The 24,996-nt window shown below is 42.8% G+C and overlaps 2 protein-coding genes across 4 annotated transcripts in view; both read right to left on the bottom strand.

The window, feature by feature from the left end:
• Window positions 1-1,916: 1,916 nt before the first annotated feature.
• Window positions 1,917-14,391, bottom strand: LOC110538357 (casein kinase I). 3 transcript variants are annotated; one of them, XM_021625120.2, is made up of 11 exons: window positions 13,941-14,391; window positions 11,515-11,605; window positions 11,177-11,287; window positions 10,734-10,882; window positions 10,103-10,331; window positions 9,720-9,890; window positions 9,430-9,578; window positions 8,878-9,067; window positions 8,330-8,469; window positions 4,263-4,329; window positions 1,917-4,138 (listed from the first exon to the last, which is right to left on the bottom strand). In XM_021625120.2, the coding sequence occupies exons 2-10, from the start codon at window positions 11,588-11,590 to the stop codon at window positions 4,297-4,299; spliced, it is 1,248 nt and encodes a 415-aa protein (XP_021480795.1). In that variant the 5' UTR covers window positions 11,591-11,605; window positions 13,941-14,391; the 3' UTR covers window positions 1,917-4,138; window positions 4,263-4,296. The 3 variants fall into 3 exon arrangements, with proteins under 3 accessions (XP_021480795.1, XP_021480796.1, XP_021480797.1); XM_021625121.2 differs by having other exon boundaries at window positions 14,078-14,391; XM_021625122.2 differs by having other exon boundaries at window positions 8,423-8,469; window positions 14,076-14,389.
• Window positions 14,392-16,815: 2,424 nt separating this feature from the next.
• The window catches only part of LOC110538359 (trinucleotide repeat-containing gene 6B protein), a 28,809-nt gene continuing 20,628 nt past the window's right edge, over window positions 16,816-24,996 (bottom strand). The window contains exons 15-21 of the mRNA XM_021625123.2: window positions 24,704-24,871; window positions 24,434-24,577; window positions 20,126-20,218; window positions 19,749-19,964; window positions 19,485-19,555; window positions 18,895-19,034; window positions 16,816-18,659 (exon numbers count right to left, since the gene is read on the bottom strand). Coding sequence (XP_021480798.2) covers window positions 18,116-18,659; window positions 18,895-19,034; window positions 19,485-19,555; window positions 19,749-19,964; window positions 20,126-20,218; window positions 24,434-24,577; window positions 24,704-24,871 — 1,376 coding nt within the window. The 3' untranslated portion in view covers window positions 16,816-18,115. The remainder of the gene's footprint in view (window positions 18,660-18,894; window positions 19,035-19,484; window positions 19,556-19,748; window positions 19,965-20,125; window positions 20,219-24,433; window positions 24,578-24,703; window positions 24,872-24,996) is intronic.

Below are 24,996 nucleotides of genomic sequence, written 5' to 3'. Positions count from 1 at the left end.
AAAAAACGCAATTACTTAGCTCCTCCAAAATAACTTGTCACAAAACATTTGGATAATAGTTTCCCCATTTTAAAGTTGATTGGTATATCAAAGTGAAATAAATTAAGGGCCAACCAAGCTTTCTTCCATTCGATTTCAGTAATATATCCGTACCAGAAATGTTTTACTTAAATATTAATTAAAATCTATAGAATTAGTCAATGACAAGAACAATATTTTCTTACATAATTTCAAAAATGTAAACCCTGATCCTTTTAAAAATGTATCTGCAAATTGAATGTAAAATGTTTATTAATCCTGACATTTTCATGTATTCAAGTGTAGTGACTTTTATAAATATGTACTGAGATGTCTCATTACTGTATTGACAATTTAATTAGAATTTTGAAAAAAAGCATTTCAGACCCAGTCACTCCTCCACAGTCCCTTCAAATGGTCCCCTTTTAGATACAATAACATGCCATTTCCCAAATGCAGTGTATAGTCGTGGCCAAAAGTTGAGAGAATGACACAAATATTAATTTCCATAAAGTTTGCTGCTTAGATGTCTTTAGATATTTTTGTCAGATGTTACTATGGAATACTGAAGTATAATTACAAGCATTTCATAAGTGTCAAAGGCGTTGGGTTTTTGTTTGTCCATTCGCCTCTTGAGGATGGACCACCAGTTCTCAATGGGAATAAGGTCTGGGGAGTTTCCTGGCCATGGACCCAAAACATCAATGTTTTGTTCCCGAGGCACTTTGTTATCACTTTTGCCTTATGGCAAGGTGCTCCATCGTGCTGGAAAAGGCATTGCTCGTCACCAAACCGTTCCTGGATGGTTGGGAGAAGTTGCTCTCGGAGGATGTGTTGCTCTCAGAGGATTCTTTATTCATGGTGGTGTTCTTAGGCAAAATTGTGAGTGAGCCCACTCCCTTGGCTGAGAAGCAACCCCACGCATGAATGGTCTCAGGATGCTTTACTGTTGGCATGACACAGGACTGATGGTAGTGCTCACCTTGTCTTCTCCGGACAAGCTTTTGTCCGGATGCCCCAAACAATCGGAAAGGGGATTCATCAGAGAAAATGACTTCACCCCAGTCCTCAGCAGTCCAATCCCTGTACCTTTTGCAGAATATCAGCCTGTCCCTGATGTTTTCCTGGAGAGAAGTGGCTTCTTTGCTGCCCTTATTGACACCAGGCCATCCTCCAAAAGTCTTCGCCTCACCGTGGGTGCAGATGCACTCACACCTGCCTGCTGCCATTCCTGAGCAAGCGCTGTACTGGTGGTGCCCCGATCCCACAGCTGAATGAACTTTAGGAAATGGTCCTGGCACTTGCTGGACTTTCTTGGGCGCCCTGAAGCCTTCTTCACAACAACTGAACCGCTCTCATTGAAGTTCTTGATGATCCGATAAATGGTTGATTTAGGTGCAATCTTACTGGCAGCAATATCCTTGCCTGTGAAGCCCTTTTTGTGCAAAGCAATGATGGCAGGTGTTTCCTTGCAGGTAACCAAGGAAGAACAATGATACCAAGCACCATCCTCCTTTCGAAGCTTCCAGTCTGTTATTTGAACTCAAACAGCGTGACAGTGTGATCTCCAGCCTTGTCCTCGTCAACAATCACACCTGTGTTAATGAGAGAATCACTGACATGTCAGCTGGTCCTTTTGTGGCAGGGCTGAAATGCAGTGGAATTTTGGGGGGGGGAATTCAGTTCATTTCATGGCAAAGAGGGACTTTGCAATTCCTCTGATCACTCTTCATAACATTCTGGAGTATATGCAAATTGCCATCATACAAACTGAGGCAGGAGAATTGTGAAAATGTATATTTGTGTCTTCTGGCCACGACTGTACAGCTACAAAAATAAACAGTACACAACACAAGTGCATAGAACTGAAGTAGAATAGAGCCATTTCAACAAATTACTAGTGAGGAAATTCTATTTTTTTATTACGTCATAAAATATACACAAATACTGTTGTAAATAAAGTTAGTGTGTTAAAGAACTGTACAAGATATCAGTACACAATACATAAGGTGTATACTCCCCATAGCCTGACCAGCGCTATCCCTCCCCGTAGTTACATTGCCACTGGGTCACACTGGCTTGCCAAAGGGACACGTCGCAAACACAGGTCATTACCAGAAACTGTGACATCACTGTGATTGCATCCGAGTCCCAGTTATCAATGACATCAAGGGTGGTGGTAAATGACATCCAGGGACCTCTTATTTTGCAATAGAAGGCGCCGATGACGTCAACATCTCCTTTTTCAAGAGTGCTTTTTTTGAAGAAAAAAAAAAGAAAGTAGACAGCCCTATATCAGGTCCTATATCAGGTCCTATATCAGGTCCTATATCAGGTCCTCCAGGAAAGGCTTTGAGTGGAGTGATGGGTAAGAGTAGTGACAAATTCTCAACAGACTATGAACAAACTGCTGGAAATAAAATAGGAAAAACAAAGTGCAATACTTCCAAGAGCTTCCTCGTACACAAGAGAAACAAAATGGAGTATCGGAAAAAGAACAGTGAGACGGACAATCTCAAATAATGAGGCATGAGAAATGTATAGCCTGCAGTTTGTCCCCAGCAGCCCTGTGATTTTAACAGGGGACCTATGGAATTCTGAGAGTCCATGCACCAGACCTACACTTCTGACGACACACACACACACACAACCCAGTTGGCGATGTAAAAGTTTCTAAAATTCCTCCCAATTTAGTACTTAATATATATTAAAAAAAATACTGATCCCCAGCTGCAATTTATGCATTTATTTTTCTACATTACACCTTAAAAACAACCAACCACATTTTGGCTTACACAGAAATAAAAAATATTTACAGTGAAGTAAAAAAAAAAAAAAAAAAGAAAGCCATTGCACTTGATGCACCACCCCCCCCTTCAATCAAGTACAGAGCTCATCCATTCCCATCAGACCTACAAAAAGAAAAACATTAAAATAAAATGTAAAAGTTGGCGTTAAGAAAAATCATGAAAATCATAGCCACCATCATTTGCCAACTTGTTCATCGCAGTCTCTGGTCAAATACATTAAGAAAGCTTGTGATTCTCCCATGTCTTAAGAGTGTTGCACAGTCTTAAAATAAGCATGGTTGCTTTGACCTTACCAACCTACCAAATATTACGACCAAAGAACACAAATCAAAAGGAGACCAAAGTGGGCAAAAAGGGAGGATAAAAAAACAAGTGTGGATGAGGTGGTGAATAAATAAAAGCAGGAGAAGGGTAGAAAACGCATGTCCACCTCAATCATTGTGTGAGGTGTTGGCTTTTGGACAACATCAGTTCCAAAGTGGGTTGAAGTAGCCTAAATGCTAGGCTAAAGTGGAGAATTAGCAATTCAGTAAGAGGTAAAGTAGGGGAAAAGAACCCAACATAATTTCAGCTAATGTTCACTTGCTCTTCCTTTCTTCTCATGACTTCATCTACCACCCACCCATCTCTCCATCCTTCTCACCATTCCTTCTCTTCAGCTGTACCTTTCCTTTCTGAGTTAAAACATCAAATAAGAAAGTAAAATTGCCCAAGCCTCAATAGGACCCCCACCAAATGAATATGATCTATTCACAAAATATGCACAGTAAATCATACCAATTAGTACAGCCCCTTACTATTCTATAAATTAACTGGTTAAAACATACATGGGTACATTTGTGTGTGTTGTCTTTGCGGTGTAAACAGAAATGGCTAAATCCACACAAGCCCAAATTTCGAGTTGACCTTTTCTTGGTTTGGAACGCGTTTGTGCCCGCAACTATATTTGGCAAAGGAGCACCAGCTTGTCTTTTTCAACCCCCAAATCAGTCTTCCACCTGCCAGCCACCCAGAGAATAGTGGGGGAGGGACAAAGGTGTCTGGCAGGGGGTGCATGATCCAAGCTACCATGGGGTAAATAGGTCAGTGGAGAAGAGGGTGTTATTCACTATCTTATCCTCGTACTATTACAGGCCAGGTTTATCCCATCAAAGTTAGGGTGGAGGGGAGAAAGTCCTGCAGTCCTTGACCAACTGCCATCCTTTCATCAGTTTATGATTCTCTGTCCTTTCCTCCAAGATCCACTTATTTGTCCAATTAGCAAAAATTCACAACAGAAACAAAACTGGGACAAAGGATCTCTTGAAGCCCTGCAAGGGAAGATTGCATATTTTGTCAGATGTATAGAGTGTTTTCTTGTTATTTATCACCTGTCTGACAAACTAGGTACATTTACTTAAGTCCTGCGTGTGTTAGGGAAAGAGACATCCTCACCTGTCAGTATCCAGTGCATGTGGAACTGAATGTTTCACTTCCCCAGGTGCTCAAATGGCATGCTGACCTGCAGAGAGAGAAAAGGGACGGGAGAGGTATCACGATGAAAGAGATTGATACCTCACATCTCAAAATAGGGCTACTTAATGTTAGATCCCTCACTTCAAAGACAGTTATAGTCAATGAACTAATCACTGATCATAATCTTGACGTGATTGGCCTGACAAACATGGCTTAAGCCTGATTAATTTACTGTGTCAAATGAGGCCTCACCTCCTGGTTACACTAGTGACCATATCCCCCATGCATCCCGCGGAGGTGTTGCTAACATTTAAGATATCTTTTTTTCTTTTTTTGTAAATTGAAATTTGCTATGTTTGTCTTTTGAGCATCTAGTCATGAAATCTATGCAGCCTACCCAATCACTTTTTATAGATACTGTTTACAGGCCTCCTGGGCCATATACAGCGTTCCTCACCGAGTTCCCTGAATTCCTATCGGACCTTGTAGTCATAGCAGATAATATTCAAATTTTTGGTGACTTTGATATTCACATGGAAAAGTCCACAGACCCACTCCGAAAGGCTTTCGGAGCCATCATCGACTCAGTGGGTTTTGTCCAACATATGTCTGGACCTACTCACTGCCACATTCATACTCTGGACCTAGTTTTGTCCCATGGAATAAATGTTTTGGATCTTAATGTTTTTCCTCATAATCCTGGACTATCGGACCACCATTTTATTACCTTTGCAATCGCAACAAATAATCTGCTCTGACCCCAACCAAGGAGCATCAAAAGTCGTGCTATAAATTCTCAGACAACCCAAAGATTCCTTGATGCCCTTCCAGATTCCCTCTGCCTACCCAAGGACAAAAATCAGTTAACCACCTAACTGAGGAACTCAATTTAACCTTGCGCAATACCCTAGATGCAGTTGCACCCCTAAAAACATTTGTCATAAGAAACTAGCTCCCTGGTATTCAGAAAATACCCTAGCTCTGAAGCAAGCTCCCAGAAAATTGGAACGGAAAACTGGAAGTCTTCAGACTAGCTTGGAAAGACAGTACCGTGCAGTATCGAAGAGCCCTCACTGCTGCTCGATCATCCTATTTTTCCAACTTAATTGAGGAAAATAAGAACAATCCCCCCCAAAAATTGATACTGTCGCAAAGCTAACAAAAAAAGTTGTCCTGAGTCTGCACAACTCTGCCAGGACCTAGGATCAAGAGAGACACTCAAGTGTTTTAGTACTATCTCTCTTGACACAATGATGAAAATAATCATGGCCTCTAAACCTTCAAGCTGTATACTGGACCCAATTCCAACTAAACTACTGAAAGAGATGCTTCCTGTGCTTGGCCCTCCTATGTTGAACATAATAAACGGCTCTCTATCCACCGGATGTGTACCAAACTCACTAAAAGTGGCAGTAACAAAGCCTCTCTTGAAAAAGCCAAACCTTGACACAGAAAATATAGAAAAACTCAAATCGGCCTATATCGAATCTTCCATTCCTCTACATTTTTTTGAAAAAGCTGTTGCACAGCAACTCACTGCCTTCCTGAAGATAAACAATGTATACAAAATGCTTCAGTCTGGTTTTAGACCCCATCATAGCACTGAGACTGCACTTGTGACGGTGGTGAATGACCTTTTAATGGCGTCAGACCGAGGCTCTGCATCTGTCCTCGTCTCTGAATGGTTTGTCCTCTGACAAATCAACTGTACATTTTGGTGTTCCTCAAGGTTCCGTTTTAGGACCACTATTGTTTTCACCATATATTTTACCTCTAGGAGATGTCATTCGAAAACATAATGTTAACTTTCACTGCTATGCGGATGACACATAGCTGTACATTTCAATGAAAATTGGTGAAGCCCCAAAATTGCCCTCGCTAGAAGCCTGTGCTTCAGACATAAGGAAGTGGATGGCTGCAAACTTTCTACTTTTAAACTCGGACAAAACAGAGATGCTTGTTCTAGGTCCCAAGAAACAAAGAGATCTTCTGTTGAATCTGACAATTAATCTTGATGGTTGTACAGTCATCTCAAATAAAACTGTGAAGGACCTCAGGGTTACTCTGGACCCTGATCTCTCTTTTGACGAACATATCAAGACTGTTTCAAGGACAGCTTTTTTCCATCTACGTAACATTGCAAAAATCAGAAACTTTGTCCAAAAATGATGCAGAAAATGAATATATGCTTTTGTTACTTCTAGGTTAGACTACTGCAATGCTCTACTTTCCGCCTACCTGGATAAAGCACTAAATAAACTTCAGTTAGTGCTAAATACAGTGCTAGAATCCTGACTAGAACCCCAAAATTGTATCATATTACTCCAGTGCTAGCCTCCCTACACTGGCTTCCTGTTAAGGCAGGTGCTGATTTCAAGGTTTTACTGTTAACCTACAAAGAATTACATTACCCATCTTTCCGATTTGGTCCTGCCGTACATACCTACAAGTATGCTACGGTCACAAGACGCAGGCTTCCTAATTGTCCCTAGAATTTCTAAGCAAACAGCTGGAGGCAGGGCTTTCGCCTATAGAGCTACATTTTTATGGAATGGTCTGCCTACCCATGTGAGAGACGCAAACTCGGTCTCAACCTTTAAGTCTTTACTGAAGACTCATCTCTTCAGTAGGTCATATGATTGAGTGTAGTCTGGCCCAGGAGTGTGAAGGTGAACAGAAAGGCTCTGGAGCAACGAACCGCCCTTGCCGTCTCTGCCTAGCCGGTTCCCCTCTCTCCACTGGGATTCTCTGCCTCTAACCCTATTACAGGGGCTGAGTCACTGGCTTACTGGTGCTCTTCCATGCCGTCCCTAGGAGGGGTGAGTCACTTGAGTGGGTTGAATCGCTGACGTTGTCTTCCTGTCTGGGTTGGCGCCCCCCTTGGGTTGTGCCTTGGCGGAGATCTTTGTGGGCTATACTCGGCCTTGCCTCGGGATGGTAAGTTGGTGGTTGAAGATATCCCTCTAGTGGGGTGGGGGCTGTGCTTTGGCAAAGTGGGTGGGGTTATATCTTGCCTGTTAGGCCCTGTCCGGGGGTATCATAGGATGGGGCCACAGTGTCTCCTGACCCCTCCTGTCTCAGCCTCCAGTATTTATGCTGCAGTAATTTGTGTGTCGGAGGGCTAGGGTCAGTCTGTTATATCTGGAGTATTTCTCCTGTCTTATCCAGTGTGAATGTAAGTATGCTCTCTCTCTTTCTTTCTCTCTCTTTCTTTCGGAGGACCTGAGCCCTAGGACCATGCCTCAGGACTACCTGGCCTGATGACTCCTTGCTGTCCCCAGTCCACCTGGCCGTGCTGCTGCTCCAATTTCAACTGTTCTGCCTGCGGCTATGGAACCCTGACCTGTGCTACCTGTCCCAGACCTGCTGTTTTCAACTCTCTAGAGACAGTAGGAGCGGTAGAGATACTCTGAATGATCGGCTATGAAAAGCCAACTGGCATTTACTCCTGAGCTGCTGACTTGTTGCACCCTCGACAACCACTGTGATTATTATTATTTGACCATGCTGGTCATTTATGAACATCTTGGCCATGTTCTGTTATAATCTCCACCCGGCACAGCCAGAAGAGGACTGGCCACCCCTCATAGCCTGGTTCCTCTCTAGGTTTCTTCCTAGGGAGTTTTTCCTAGCCACCGTGCTTCTACACCTGCATTGCTTGCCGTTTGGGGTTTTAGACTGGGTTTCTATACAGCACTTTGATATATCAGCTGATGTAAGAAGGGCTATATAAATACATTTGATTTGAGAGAACAAAGGACTCCGAAAATTGGAGTGCAAATAAGAGGGTGATCAAGTGAGTGCCGCAAATGTGGCACAATATAAAAATAATAATCAACCCACTGCATGCTACATAATATAGAAGCTAAACACTAATAGGAAGTCCTCTGACTCTTTGACAAGAAATGTAATCTTGTTCTGGAAGGGTGGACCTTTTTCCAGTTGATATTCCCCCTCAAAAAGTTGGTCGTAGGAGTTGGGCTCAGGTGCATGGGACCTGGGTTTTAGGGTTTGTGATGATGCATGATGGGGTAGCGTTAGCGTACCTGCGATGTGGAAATTCGGGATTGGTCAAGACGGGCTGTAAGGTCAGAGGATGACACATTTGCGGGGGCTCCTCGGTGGAGCCGCATGCTCACCTTCCGCTCACGCTCAGCGCGAGAGATAGCCCGCGGCGACGTGTTCCCTGAAAGAGGAAGAATACAAGGGAGAAAGCCATTTAGAAATAGAACTGTTGACTGCAAACCGTCATTTCTGTCAATGCGTTTACAAAATGATTTATCTATATCAAAAGCTATTTCATTGTCCCGCACAATGAAATCGGGTAGTGTTCTGCTGCTCGGTCTCCATTCATTCGTAAATTAGTCACACGCAATCTGACAGCACTGGGACGATTTTGACGAAACTTGGATGAATGATGCGGCATTTACAAAATTACACTGATTGGCAGAAGGGAGCTACAGTAATTAACTGAGGTGTGTTAGTCACACACACACACTCTCACTCTATTGGCCCTTTTTGGATAATTTCCTAAATGTTCCTATTCCATTCAACTATAGCTCTAGTTAAAAAGAGCACAGGTGTGTGTGCTCACCAGACTGCTGCACCCGCGAGGCGGAGTTAGAGATGGCCTGCTCTGGTCCATTCCTAACTCTGTTGACGGCTGGTGGGTTTGGCCCTGGCGGGAGACCCCGTGCAGCAGATCCCCGAGGGCCTCCTACAATACGCTCGTCCCTTTCGTCAGCTCCCCTCCTCTCACCGTCTTCTGCTGTCCTACTGGCACCCTGAGAGGAGACCACACAGGTTTCAGCAAACCCATAACTACATAGAACTACATCCAAATCTTTCAAAATAATTTGGATTATGTGGACACTATGGATAGTGTATACCACTGCTTTATAACCCTGTTTTTATAACCCTGTTTTTGGAGAGCTATCCTCCTGTAGGTTTTCGCTCCAACCCATTGTAACCCGATTCATCTTATCAACCAGCTAATTATTAGAATCAGGTGTGCAAGATTAGGGTTGGAGTGAAAACCTACAGGACAGTAGCTCTCCAGGAACAGGGTTGGAGAGACCTGGTGTACAGACAGAATGTAGCACTTAGTTCCTTGTAAAGAATAAGAGCTTTGGTGTGGCAAACTCACAAATTTGAGCATGTTCCAGTCGAATACGTAGTCATAGGAGAAGCCTTGTCTGTGGAACAGATTCCTGAAGAGCTGACGAAGGTATGAGTAGTCTGGCTTGTCGTCAAAGCGCAGCGAGCGGCAAAAATTCAGGTAGGTGGAGAACTCGGCTGCAGACAAGCAATGCCAATAAAAGGGAAGGGTGAGCAAAAACCCAGGATTGAGAGACTGTGGTATATGCAAATGTTTGTTACAACACAATAGAGAAGGAAAATAGTTGTCCACACAGACAGATACTAGCAGTCACTTACAGGGGTATCCTTTGCAGAGCACTTCGATGGGGGTGGACATCTTTTTCTCGCTGATGCGTTCGTACTTCTGCCTCTTTGTGGCGGCTTTGAGGCCTTGCCAGGGCAGAGAGCCCAGGTTGAAGTACATGAGGACATATCCCAGAGACTCCAGGTCGTCACGCCGAGACTGCTCTGAAGAACAGGAGACAGGTTTGAATGATTTGCTATTTAGGACAGACAGGATCGAGTGGTATCAAAATATGTAAGCTAAGGACAAGGGGACAATAGTCACTATATCTCAACATTAGGCATGAGCATTGGAGGGTAAAATGAAATCACATTCATGAAGACATTTAGATACTTCAGCCAAACAGGAGGAGGTGATTTTTAAAAAAGTCCCTTACCGATGCCCAGGTGGGTGTTGATGGACGCGTAGCGTGCAGTGCCCGTCAGGTTCTTGTTCTCCCTGTAGGGGATGTGCTGGTGTGTGCGGGCGTCTCTGTACTTCTTGGCCAGGCCAAAGTCGATGATGTACACTAGGTTGCCCTTCTTCCCAAGCCCCATGAGGAAGTTGTCGGGCTTGACGTCGCGATGGATGAAGTTCTTGGAGTGGATGTACTCGATGCGACTGATCTGGAGAGGACAGAGGGGGATTCAGAAGAAAAGGAGAAGCGGGACAACAGAAAGCTCTGCTGGCATGGTCTGTAAAAGCCTTGAAACCTTACTGTAAGCTAACAGTAATTTAAACCCTCCAACAGCCAATGCCTTTCGGGGGCACAACATCGGTAAAAACAGAAACAATAAGTAACAGAACAAATCTGAGCAAAAGGAAGAACAATGAGGACAGGAAGTGGAGAAAGGACAGCCAAATAGTATAGAAGAGTAATATGACTACACAGCAAAGTTAAGAGAAAAGGGTGACACAGCAGCACAAGCAAAGTTAGGACAGCAGACAGAGTTACTGGTAAAGGGTATAGAGGACAAACAGCACAATGAACGTTGAGGGGAAAAGATGACACCATAAGAGTTCTGTACCATCTGGTCTGCCAACAGTAGCACCGTTTTGAGGCTGAACTTGCGGGAACAGAAGTTGAAGAGGTCTTCCAGACTGGGGCCCAGGAGCTCCATCACCATGACGTTGTAGTCTCCCTCTGCCCCGCACCACTTTATCGAGGGAATCCCCACTGTCAGGCAGGCACAAAGAAGTAGCTTTTAGTGTACATCTAACCATAGTTACATGCGCATACATCCTTTATGACTAATGTCATACAACAACAACTTCAGCAAAAGAGTTTCAGTGCTCAACACATTCTTTTGGTGAACATGATACTTCTGAAATGCAATAACTGGGTACATTTGACCATTTATGATAGTCACTACTTACTGATCCCAATACACTCAGACGTGTCAGTGTGGCATTTACTAATGTTCTTTCTCAGTTACAACCCACCCCCCCCCCCCCCCCCCATTCTCCTCACCTCCTCCCTGCATCATCTTGTAGAACTTGCTCTCGATGTGCAGCTGTGGGTGTTTGGTCTTCACACATTCCAACTTAATGGCCACCTCCTCGCCCGTGGCAATGTTGGCACCTGAGGAAGCGCATGCGCACACACACACCAGGGCTCGGCTCAGGAGCAACTTGTGAACCATGAACATGGAAAGAAACTCCGGTTGAACACCCAGGGAATGGAAAGAAAGTCTACGGCTAAGAGGAGGAAAAAAAGCCAATGTGGGGACTAGGCCAGTAGACAGAGGCAAATGGAGAAAAGGACAAGGGAGAAATGCCAACAGAGGGAGATGGAGCACTTCCACTTACCAAGGTAAATGTCTCCAAAGGACCCACTCCCTATTTTCCGTCCCAGTCGGTACTTGTTCCCCACTCTCAGATCCATGGTGTTGAAAGTTCACTATGGACACAGAACAGACGAGGCCACGATGTTACGAGGCAACCATGACCGTACAGTCTTATATTTTACACTTGGCATAGGCTAATTTGCAAATGAAAAGAAACAGAAATGATACAAATTCAACTTAATTCACTAGATCTCGAATCGAAGGCAAACTTTGACTAATGGAACATTTCTTCCTGAACCAGCGGTAGGCCGTCTTACAATGGTCACTTAACACATTCCAAACAGGACGACCATTAACTGCAAACAACTAAATGAATTGAGTGAGTGTGTCGCTTGAGCGGGTTGATTAGCAGACAGCTGTCTGGATTCCAGCGATAGGCTACACAATTACATTTGTAAGGCTGCTGAGGAGGTGGTACAGAGAAAGTGGGAAATACAGTGGGAAATATGGAAGATGAGGCCTGAAAGACAGACAAGAGAAAAAGCAACATATCTGCCTGGAAGGGCCCGGGAGAGCTCCCCAGAGTCAGCTGGGGCCTGGATAGTAGAAATTGTCAGACACGAGGGAGGGAAGGAAGTGAGTCTTCTGAACCAAACTGCACGTGACACTGGAGCAGGATTATCATTTATTTAGCACCCTCAACCACGCCATATTCTGCAGCCACTGCAAAGGCGCTGCTGCGTGGGCTGTATGTGTGTCAAAGCCCACAAAGGAATCTGTGCAATGAACTTTAGAGCAAGACCTGGAGAAGGATACGAGGCATAATTTATAGAGCGCCACACCAATTTAGGTGGCCTAAGAAAAGCTTATTCTATCTCTCAGTTGACAATGTAGTACATACAGATGGGAAGCATGATTCTGTCAGTTCTCATTACTAAACTACTATAGAGCTTTTCATTGTATGTGCATGACCGTGTCATGTTTTTCCTATGATTAGGCCTAGGCCTTCCTACAGCACTGACCACATTATACCTCACCACGATTACAGGTCTACTTCCTCTCAACATAATACTTTGGAAATGCAAGTAGCTCATGACAGAGCAGAATGAGGAAGAACGAGAAGAAGCATTTTCGGTCAAACTCAGTTGTGTGGCAATGGGCATACCAATTCGGGAATGGAAAAAGTCATCAATTGTGCAGGACTAGTTGTGCATATTTAAAACTACCAAGGGGGACCAAATATCTTTCCGGAAATGATTCCAAAAAAATGGCATGAGGTTCTTCCCATTGCCTGTAGTGTTGTCAGAAGAGGCATCAGGGGACAGACAGAAATACAGATGTGATGGTAGTAGATGGATTAGGGTTAATAAAGGGTTAGGTTTCATTACAACATGAGGGTTTTAACTGTAGAGACCCAGCTCAGGCCTAACATTAACCAGGGCCTATATATGAAACATCATAGATGAATTGCTTTGTCAGAAATAGTGACATTGCTTTATATCACACATTGCTCCGTGCATGACATTCAGCTATGGAACACTGCCAACTATAGTGTGTCACAGTGCAGAAAATCACAATGGTCTACCGCTGGATATTCAGTTTGTAACACGGGACTTATGATAATTATTTAGCAGTTGATTCATCCTACTGGGTCATGTGAGAGGTTTTATCAATAGATCACAGTTCAGAGCCAGGCTTTATATTTTGGTAGGAAACGATCAGGACCTGGTAACTACAGTGTAAACCGCAGTACTCACACCATGTATTGCAATATTCAACCATTACCACTATTCCCATGAACAGTGTACAGAGTATTTACTGACTTTAATAATTTCATCAGTGTGGGCCTGTAACCTACATAGAATTACAATGCGTTCTCTTTAAGAGGAATTCTGTCTTAACAAAAAGCTAGGAGGATTTCCCAACCACATGAAAAGAGACCATTTTTTCAGAAACAATACAACTAGGCCTACATAATGCCAGTCTATTTCACCTAGTGTTAATGTATTAACTAGGTACGGCAACGTTAAATTTAACATTTGCATGGACAAAATCCTTTTACGGATTTGAGTATCATCAACCCAACTAAACATCTTCTTACGTAACCTTTTAGAAAGCTGTCGCTGCGTTGGTAACAATCAAAAGGGAAGCATCTCAACTAGGGTGAATAGTTATGTGACATTTGCGATCACTCAAAAGTCGAAATGGTTACAATAATAATAACATCTACCGTACACCTCAAACAAAAGGTTGCTACTGTGACAATACCAACTGTCCGTATTCAGCAGTGGTTGTGTCTAGCTAGCAAGTAGCCCGAGAATACGCTTGCCGCTTCAACCATGTACCAGTCATTCACACCATTTTAAATACCTTCAAGCTTCACAAATAGTTGACAGTGTATACGATCATGTATCATTTGGACTTTATTCTAGCCGCACCCTTACCTACCCTATGTTCTCCAGTGATAGCCATCTCTATCCGCCCCCTCCCCCTCTGCGACGCTCCTGAATACAAGACTCCGGTTCGGTCGAATCAAGTTCCCTTTCCCCCCTGGTTTCGTCGGTTCCCCCGTACACTACTCACACGATATTAGGTTTATTCGAGAGGTGGTTCAGTGGCGGTGCTGATCCGAAGGATGTCAGTCAGACTGGGCCCCGGGCAGCGAAGGATGGGAACGGATTCTGGTGGCTCTCATACCCCAATTTTCCTTTAGCATCGGCTATACTCCCTGTTGATAGTCCCTGTGAAGCTTCAATACGAATGGCCGTCTCTATCAGAGTTCTGTCTCCCCCTCTCGTTACTCCCAACGCACCATTGACCAAAATCGATGATGTCAGAAGCACCCGGATTGCCTTAAAGAAATAGAACAGCTACAACTGTATACATTCTTAAATGTTACACATTTGAGGAATAGGCAGCCTCAGAAAATAGACGCAACTGAATTAGTGAAAATAATATGCATTTACACAGGCAGCCTAATTCTGATATTTCTCTCACTAATTGGTCTTTTGACCAATCAGATCAGTGCTGAAAAAGTGCTGATATGAAAAGATTAGTTTCATATTGGTGCTCGTCCATCTCCATGGCTTGATGATGAACTGGGTGAGGCTTTTTCTCAAAGAAATATGGCAAAAGTCTTAGCAGTCAAAATTAGAAATTGATGAACAGAATTATAGAACATTACGTAATTATGCAGTTAAATTGAATCAAAAGAAAAAACAGTTTTACAACAATGTTTTTATTGATTGTAAAAACGATTCTAAAAAGTTATGGAACACAGTTAAGGGCTTACTTGGTACATCTATCTCATCATGCCCATCTAGTGTGGAGGTTGACGGGAGAATAATAACAAAACCAGTTGATATTGCCAATCATTTTGCAGATTTTTTTTACAAAGAAAATTAATTTACTGAGCAACAAGGTAAACATGCATTCTTCCAAACAAGCTATTGTCCAATGGATTGATGATCATATTATGAGCAGCAAGATCTGCTCTTTTTGTCTGCAAACGGTGTCAGTGGAGGAGGTGTTAAACCTATTGAAGTCATTACGTCATTATGGTGGTGGCAGCATCATGGTTTGGGCCTGCTTTTCTTCAGCAGGGACAGGGAAGATGGTTAAAATTGATGGGAAGATGGATGGAGCCAAATACAGGACCATTCTGGAAGATAACCTGATGGAGTCTGCAAAAGACCTGAGACTGGGACGGAGATTTGTCTTCCAACAAGACAATGATCCAAAACATAAAGCAAAATCTACAATGGAATGGTTCAAAAATAAACATATACAGGTGTTAGAATGGCCAAGTCAAAGTCCAGACCTGAATCCAATCGAGAATCTGTGGAAAGAACTGAAAACTGCTGTTCACAAATGCTCTCCATCCAACCTCACTGAGCTCGAGCTGTTTTGCAAGGAGGAATGGGAAAAAATGTCAGTCTCTCGATGTGCAAAACTGATAGAGACATACCCCAAGCGACTTACAGCTGTAATCGCAGCAAAAGGTGGCGCTACAAAGTATTAACTTAAGGGGGCTGAATAATTTTGCACGCCCAATTTTTCCGTTTTTGATTTGTTAACAAAGTTTGAAATATCCAATAAATGTCATTCCACTTCATGATTGTGTCCCACTTGTTGATTCGTCACAAAAAAATACAGTTTTATATCTTTATGTTTGAAGCCTGAAATGTGGCAAAAGGTCGCAAAGTTCAAGGGGGCCGAATACTTTCGCAAGGCACTGTAATACATAGAAATGTTGTGGGACTATTGTAGATGAAGAATCATATTAGTATCAGTATTTATTGGGTCATTATGTTAGTATATTATGTATGTTTGTAATAGTGTATTATATGTGGAAATGTGTTCATATTTTAAATTGTATTTTAATGTTTAAGGACTCTTGGAAAATTAGTCCAAATGGGAACTAAAAGAGATCCAAATCAAAATCAAATATCCATAGTCCTGCACCCTGGAGTTTAGATACAAGCAGCAGAAGTGAAAGAACAGCAGAGGTCACCATAAGGTACCTCTAGATCCTGATGGTTTTGCACAGTGATGGGCAACTGGCAGTCCCCTCCCTTTTGTGGAACTCAGTTTGGGTCTAAACTTGATGTTGAAAGTCAGAATAGTAGAACACACACAGTGCAATTTCCAAATTTGGTAGTGCATCAAGTTATTTTTCTTGTTACGTCAGTCACTCAATTAGCCCAATTAATCAGTTAACATTTTTTAGATTGGTAAATTAGTCTAGCCAGCTATCTAAACTTGTAGTAATCATGGTCAAATTACTGACAGGGGGTTCCCCATTGATTTTGTTAATCACTCTCATACTCAAAAATACAAACATTTCTCTCCACCCTAAGGCAAAATTAGTAAAATTGCAGGAACTGTGTTATAAAATTGTTACATCTTCTCCCCGCCCCATAGCAATATGTTATGTTCGTAAGGTGGTGTGGCCCAACACAATTCCCCAATTGCCTAGGGCTGGCTCTGACTGCACGTGTGGACCCGCAAGCCACGCAAGCCAGCCAGGCCCCCACCCCCATCAACATTGCCCATCTCTGGTTTTTCACATACAGGATTTAAATACTCCATACTGTCATACTAATTGCACCGCAAATGATAGCTCACTGGAGAAGTGCATGCTTCTGTGTGGCTTGTACAGTAAATAGGATTGGTTAAGATGGCATAGCAGATGGACACCGGCTTATTTGAGTGTGTGCGACGTTGAGTGGACACAGGAACCCGTGTGTGAACGGTGTTGGGACACCTGAGGATAAGAGGCCATTCTGTATTGATGGACAATTCTCAATGACCACAAGACAAGTTGAAGCCAATACTTTCATCTTTATTAGTAATCTTGTTCTCTGTTTAAATAAATTTATTTGTAAAATCTCAAAACGAAACACTGAACAGGAGTGTTAAAGCCTGTCTTAATTTAAAACGATACACAACAAAACATATAAACGCACGGTAACTCTTTTCTGTGTCTTGTAAACAACCCCCCACCACTCCACAGTTTGATAAGATTTGGCATGTCCTTTTTCTCAATACATATGCCTTCAGCTCTTTGTATCATTAAAATTTGTATTATTGCAGTTCGGACAATAAAAAAAAAGACAGTCTGCAAAAAAAAAATACTCTTAAAATGAGAGAAAAAAAAACAAAGCATTAGTGCCAATGTTCTTGAACACAGTCAGCAGTATACCGAATGCACTCAAAACAGATTTATAGACCTTCTGTAAGCAGCCTCGCACACTTATGACAGGCAGTAACATGCACACTACATTATCCTCACATTCACACACAGGGGTTTATCACTTGGTCTCCTTCTCACTCTCACACACACAGACACACACACACACAGTATCCCACTCTCTGAGAAATGCAATGTTCCCTCATACTGCCAGAGTTTCAACAATTATCATAGTAACAGTAACAAACGTGATTGAGAGAAAAACAACAGTAGGAGGTCAGCATTTGAAAGGAACAATTACATTTCAGTATTCCACTGTTCAAAATAAAAACAACCATACAAAACAGAAACTAACATACACAATAAGATAGTTGTCATCAATCAGAGCGGTGTGTTTGCACATGTTTTGATTCAGTCTCCATAAGGGGCATGAATGGAAACTGCAGGTTGTCCTGCATCACATAGTTTTCCTATATGATGCGAGTAATTCTGTTACAGTGCCCATCTGTCCAAAGGCTAGTTTGTATTTGGTGTGTGCATGTCCATGTAAGTCTGTCATCAAATCACCTACTAAGCACAATGCAATCCAGCCAGTCTCTCAGACCGACAGACACATTTTTCAGGTTCAAGTCTAGCAGTTGAAATCTTCATCTGTGGAAAAAGGCCTTACACGTCTAACAGTCCCTGCATTTGTTTATAGAATAGCTTAAGTCTGGCCATGAGAATGTGTGTAAGCATGTCTCACATTTCTGCTTGTGTGTTTACGTGGATATATTTAGTCATTTATATGTGTGTGTTTACGTGGTTATATTTAGTCATTTATATATGCATGTGTGTGTTTACGTGGTTATAATTAGTCATTTATATATATATGTATTTGTGTTTCCCAGTGTATGTCGTGTGTCTAAATATATAGTTATGTGAAGGTGTGTCAGATGGAGTCAGTGCCTCCTCCCAGCAGGTCACCAGGCAACAGGGCAGCCGGGCTGCTCATTTGGTGCCTGTCCTCCATTTGGGGTGCACCCCACAAGCTGCTGCTGGAGTAACCTGGGGTCACACCACCCCAGAGCCCAGACCTCCCTGCCTCTACCCGTCCCACCCCACCCCCTACCCCCTTCCCAGCCCCGTTGGCGCTCCACTGAGCAAAAATACCAAGCCCAGGACCTTGGGCTGAGGTGGCCTCCGGAGAGCTGCCCGTACCATCCAAACTTTGCCAGCCAGAGCTGGAAGGCCCCACACTACCCAGAACCCCTCCTCCACCGCTGTTTCCACCCAAATTGTTTCCTGCTCGTTCATTCCCCGGGGAGCCCCCTCCGCTGTTGCCCACCACTGTGTGCGTTCCTGACGAGCCCTGGGCCGCCCCTGCCCCTGGGCTGGCCCCCTCCGCACCTCCAACCTGGGAATGTGCAAAATAGCGAGCCACTTCCTCCTCACTCACAAACTCTGCCAGGATTGTGGTGTTCCCCAGAACACACCTGGAGAAAACAAAATATGTCAGTGTCCTTTAGTAAAACAGGTGAAGTAGTAGAAATTGTACTAACTGAATGGCCATCAGGCTCCAATTCAGCATTAAAGGTAAAATTAAAAATTAAAAACATGCTGCATGGAGCTAACATTAGGGCAAATTTGTAAATATTTAATTACAGGCATTTAGCATTACACTAGGCAGCAGCACAGCGTTTGTTAGTATGTAGAGGGGTAGTAGCCTACATGTGCAGTGCACCCTGGGCCTTGGCTGCTTCCTGACGTGTGCTGTAACGAATCAGGGCGCTGCCCTGGGTCAGGCCGAGGTGAAAGGTCAGCAGGGGGCCGTGCTGCATACAGATAGTCCGTAGCGTGGAACCGTCAATCTGTAGGAGAACAAAAAAACTTAGTGGGATACCAGTCTGTGGTGGGGAAGTGTGAGACTGTAAAAGGGTGGGCAGTGGAATTAAACATTTCCCCATTCTGTTTTTCCCTTAGCAGCCCTTTCATGCCAACTTCAGTCATGCAATCCTTAATTGATTAAATGGATCAGCCAACTTCACAATCCAATTACACTTGGGTCACGCATGACACCGGCTCATTTGCATAGGATACACTGAAGGAGAATGCTGATGAACAAGAAATTCACACCCCCCTCTCTCAATGGCCATTTTATTTAATAGCTGTGATAAATTCCACTTCGATGATGGGTCAGAAAAAATAAAATTCCAAATCACCCACAACATAATCCATAGGCTCCCCCCATCCTTCTGCTCATTCCCTCCCTGCTCATAGGTGCTAGTGCTAACATATTTATCAATTCTCTCCATCTGTACCTGAGGGGTGAGATTGCTGAGCAGTAGCCAGCAGCTGCCTCTGGAGGCCACACCATCATTCCACGCTGAGCCTACGGAGGAGAGAAAGAGGGCAGTCAGAAACAAAGGGTAGTCTTTCAATCTTTTTCTGTTGTAAAGCCAGCATCTAATAAATATCTTACTACAATGAGTTCTGAAAACCCAACAGCTATAAATGGTTTTGTATCAAGTTAGCCAGGAAACAGTTAAAATCACTACAGGGTTGATCCAGATATATAATATTACCTGTCCCAAATCTTGAATCTTGACTGCCCCCGCCCTCTCCCCAGCCCCTGGTCAAACGTGGGGCTCCGCTGCCCCATAGGGATGTCGAGGCCAGTTTCTGACTGGTCAGTCCAGGAGGGGGGCGTGGCAGCTGGGAACTGATGCGACTGGTCTTCCACGGCTTATTGTGTCCAATGGGCTCTGGGGGCCAGCTGGGTTTGTAGTCAGAGTACTTTGCTGAGGAAACAAGCACAACTTTCAACAGACCAAAATAAATGACCAAGGGAAACAGCTAATATCAATATATTATCAATTTACAGAGCTTTGGTTAGCAGCTCATTCTCTCAAATATTAGACTAGACCTTAAAGCTGTTCATATATTAGAGAATGAGCACTACCTGTGCTCTGTGCATTGCCAAGGGGGTTGTCTGAGGCACTGTAGGGCCAGGCACCTGGTGAAGGCAGCAAGGTGTTGAGGGAGGGGTTTGGCCCTGCAAAAGAGAGATAGGATGTGTCAAGAGCCACTTCCTCCTCACTCACAAACTCTGCCAGGATTGTAGTGTTCCCCAGAACACAAGGGAAACATAGCTATTTTCAATCAATTTACAGAGCTTTGGTTAGCAGCTCAGTCTCAACTATTGGACTAGACCTTAAAGTTGTTCATATCAGAGAATGACGCTACCTGTGCTGTTGCATCCCCAGTTGTGGGGATGTGAACTCCCTCGCTGCTCATGTATGCCAGTTAGGCTCTACACCCCTTTTAAAGCAGATTAATGTGCTTCATTTGAAGAAGTTATTTGGCCACTTTAGTTGTGATACAAACCTTATTAAAACATTTTCACAAGTGAACATTTACAAGTGATAGGCTAACATTGTCACTAGGGTTGCACATTTTGGGGAATATATACAAATTAATACCATTTAAACGTGTGTCATGACGTGGCCCTTTCTGGGTATAGATCGTGGCATCCCTCTTTTGCTCTCCTACATACATGTTCTGTTATCTCAGGTCGTAAATTCCTAGAGGGGACTCTCCTGTCCATGCAGTATATAGAGAGTGTTTCACAGTAGAACAAATTAAATTTCTTCTACATCACAGAAAAATATCCATGTTTTGGAGAATGCGTAAACAGTCGGTGGAGAAGCCAGCTACGACCGGTCTGTTTTGTTTCATGTTTGTGACCTCATGAAAGACAATACAGCCACATTACCATAACTCTGTTTATACATTATAAACAGAGTTATTATTGTATAAAATAATTATTGTATAAAATGAATGAGTAAAGATTAAACCATTTGTGAAATGGAATGCTATGTTAAACCCTTAATGTGAGAGAATTGTATTCCCTTTAAAAAGTTGAACTAAGTCATTGGCCCGCCCCCATGAGCAGACATGATCTGGCTCATGGGACAGCCCTTTTCTACTGTTACGAATAAAACCCCCACCTGAAGAAATCCTCTTCAGACCATGCCTACCTCAGTCAGCTGAGGGGGCAAAGGTTTGAGTAGAGACCACAAAAAAACTCAGTTTAAGCTAAGGTTGTAATGGTTGTTGAATTTCTAACCATACCACGTGGAGCATTGGCTACGCGGCAGGAAATGGTTCAACTCTGAGACTATCGATCCTGACAGAATAAGAGCAACAGCCGAAACATCTAATCTATAAGAACATTTCTGGATGGTATCCACGAAAGACTTCAGGGAAGCAGAGAGAGACGCTCGGATGAACTTTCCAACAGAAGGACTGACGATTCCAACAGAGATCACAACGACACACTGGGAGTAAATATATATTGATTGCAATTATTCCCAAATGAGTGTGTGTTCATGGGCAAAGGATTAGCATTTCAATTAATATAATTATCAACTGTGTAGTGACTTTGTCTTTACCGCACTTCAGTCCACACTTACTACCCTTTGTCCACCAAGCCGTCATATCGGCTAGGGACCCTCCCCTACCATCTCCTTGTAACCATTTCTAATGTTTGTTTATGCATTTCTGTGATTATTTAGTTAGTAAATAATTAAGACAATTGGTGTATGGATGATTCATAGTAAAGGCTGGGTTCATGCAGATAACCAACAACTTACTACGTTTGGAATGAGACTAACGTGAGGTAAGGAATATTTAATTAATTAGAAGACTGATCAGATAAAATACCTGAAGAGTTATATTAGGAAAATTATAACTTTGTAATCTGAAGATTATCCTTGGTGCCCCAACTTCCTAGTTAATTACATTTACATGATTAGTTTAATCACGTAATAATAATTACAGAGAATTGATTTGATAAAATAACAGTCTTCACTTTAATGATGCCAAAGACATGACATATGTTTTTTGTATTGATATATTTACCATATACTATGGAGACAGAAACAAACCTTACCATTAGTAGACAATTGTAAATTATTAAATCCTTTCAATAGAATTACAAATTGAAGTTGAATTCAATGAATTGACTCTTCACATGGTATGTTTTCACTGAACAAAAGGGAATATTGAATGATCCCCAATGATCCATTGAATCTGCCAAAAACATTTTCAGCATTCATCTGTAAAATTAGTCTAGAAACTAAAGCTTTGGTTGTCTTCCTCTCAGGCTTCCATGTCTTCTTCCCAGACCTCCTCAATGGCCACCTCTTGAACAGACTGAGGCCTCATCTTCACTGTCACTTTCCAACCTTGAGGATGGCTCATTGTCAGGTTCAAAAAGCCTCAAATTTGCCCAGATGGCCACCAATCTTTCAACCATTGTATTGGTCAGCCTGTTGCGTGCTTTGGTGTGTATGTTCCCAAACAAGGACCAGTTGCGCTCTGAGGAGGCTAATATTAGTAGGATTTGGAGGATGGTGGAGGCAACAGGGGAAAAAGCCTCAGATCCACAAAGTCCCTTCCACCAGGTGGCTGATGAAATATGTTGGCACAACTGCCATATTGAATCTCCATCCCAAACCCTTGCTTGGAAGTGTACTTCGTCAGACTGCCAAAAACCTTTCTCTCATCCAGGCCAAGGTTGCGAGACACGGTAGTGATGACACCATAGGCCTTGTTGATGTCTGCACCAGACCGGATGCTCTTGCCAGCATACTTGGGCTCCAACATGTACGCTGCGGCGTGTATGGGCTTCTGGCAGAAGTCTTCACGCTTTTTGATGCATTTCAGAACTGCAGTTTCCTCTGCTTGGAGAAACAGTGAAATGGGCAGGGCAGTACCTATTTTTTGGTACTGCCCTGGAGAGGTGTATGCTGGGCAAAGTACATTCAGAAATCTCTTCCAATACACATTGCCTGTGAGCATCAGAGGTGAACCAGTTGCATACACAGCTCGAGCAAGACATTCATCAGCATTTCTCTGACTACATTCCTCCATGGAGTCAAAAAACCTTCTGATTCCAGGAGGACCATGAGCTGTTGCTATCGTTAAGATGTCTGATTTGTCATTTTCACCTCGAATAGAAGTAAAGGTACTTTTGTCAGAGGTTGCTTGTTGTGAGCAGTGAGGGAACTTTATGCACTTGGCCAAATGATTCTTCATCTGTTGTATTCTTCACATTTGATTTGGCACAGTACTTGCAAATGTACACAGCTTTTCCTTCTACATTAGCTGCAGTGAAATGTCTCCACACATCAGATAGTGCCCGTGGCATTTTCCTGTAAAGATCAGAAAAAGAGTAAATAAAAACAAATACAATTCCATGTACAGATAAATAGTTAAGCAGTTAGATTAAACAACTCCTTTGTAAGATAAATGGTTTAAAATGAAACATATATGGAAACAGGTGAATTAACACTCCCCAGTTAACAGGCTCAAGCAAACTAAAACCCACATGGAAACAAAAAACTAACTAGCAGAAATTGCTAACAAGTTAGAAATAAACACTTTTAAACACTTTGCTGTAGGCTACTACTTACTAGTTAATAAAAAATCATTCATGTCATAAAATATATCCTCCCCACCCAATACAGTAATGAAAACTTACCAGAAAGCATGTAGTCCTTGGCTCGGACAGTGTAGTAGTGTGGGCTCAACAGCATCTCATTAGTGTGCAAGATCTTGAGAATCAGCTCTACATGTGATGGAAGAATGTACTGTGCATGCAGAGGGTTGCAATTCCATTGAATTGGGGATAGTTTAACCAAAATATGCCACAAGACCTACAATTGCCTTATATGTATCCTACAAAAAAAAAAAAGGTTCACTGTTATAAGCTAACTTTTTTGACGAATGTAAGCAAAATTCCAGGGCTCAACTTCCCATGGAAAATGTCCGGAAATGTACAGAAGCTTTGCAACCCTAATTGTCCCCCCATCAGACTATTCTTGATTTAATATTGTCTTTACATATTCTAAATAACATATGTTGGTGAAATTTGTTTTGATTTAGAACGGACCATTGCACCTGTACCAAAACAGGGGCAGCGAATATTATTTATATATGTATATATATTTACACACACACACACACACACACACACACACATACATACATACATACATACATACATACATACATACATACATACATACATACATATATATATTATCTATGCACTTAAATAGCAAATGGAGGATGCTTTTCCAACCAGGCAGTTTGACTGCCCTCTTGACCGCCAGTAATACGGTCACTGCAACAGCCCAAGGTGTGCCAATAGGTTTAATCTCATTCAATACTTATACAGAAGCAGTGATTAAACAGTGAGTACCTGTATTGTCTCGCAGTAACTGGTGGTCAGAGTCACTGAGGCTGGAGGGTCCATGGGAGCCCAGCACACTGCCAGGGGTCATGTATGGGTCCGACTCCGGGTCGGCACTCTGGATGCCTTTCCAGGGCACTCCAGGCTGGAACTCTGTCACCGCAGAAAACACAGGGAAGACTACTGAGCCTGGCAATATTGACATTTTTTGCAACTGCAATGTTTCATATGTGCATTAGGAATTGGGAATTAGGAATTGGGGTACTGAAAGCAATTTACCTGGGGGCCAGCTGGATGTCCCAGTCATGGTGCCCATCTTGCTTCCAGGGATACGGTGCCAGTTGTCAGAAGGGCCCTGAGGGGTCATTCCCAACCCATCAACTCCGAGCAACTCATACTGTGAATATGGGGAGCCCTCTCGAACTTTCATGGGCATGGGTAAAGGACCTGCAATAGCACACAAGACAAAAACAGAAATACAAATAATTTGTCAGTTTGACATGGCTTTTCCTTTTATGGCTTTATATAGGTATGATTATTCATGTAATTAGCAAGACATTGGATTTTAATGA

Source organism: Oncorhynchus mykiss, chromosome 12, assembly GCF_013265735.2.
Source record: "Oncorhynchus mykiss isolate Arlee chromosome 12, USDA_OmykA_1.1, whole genome shotgun sequence".
NCBI classification, from domain to species: domain Eukaryota; kingdom Metazoa; phylum Chordata; class Actinopteri; order Salmoniformes; family Salmonidae; genus Oncorhynchus; species Oncorhynchus mykiss.
Note: the sequence above shows the minus strand (reverse complement) of the source record. Positions and strands in the feature narration are given on the sequence as shown.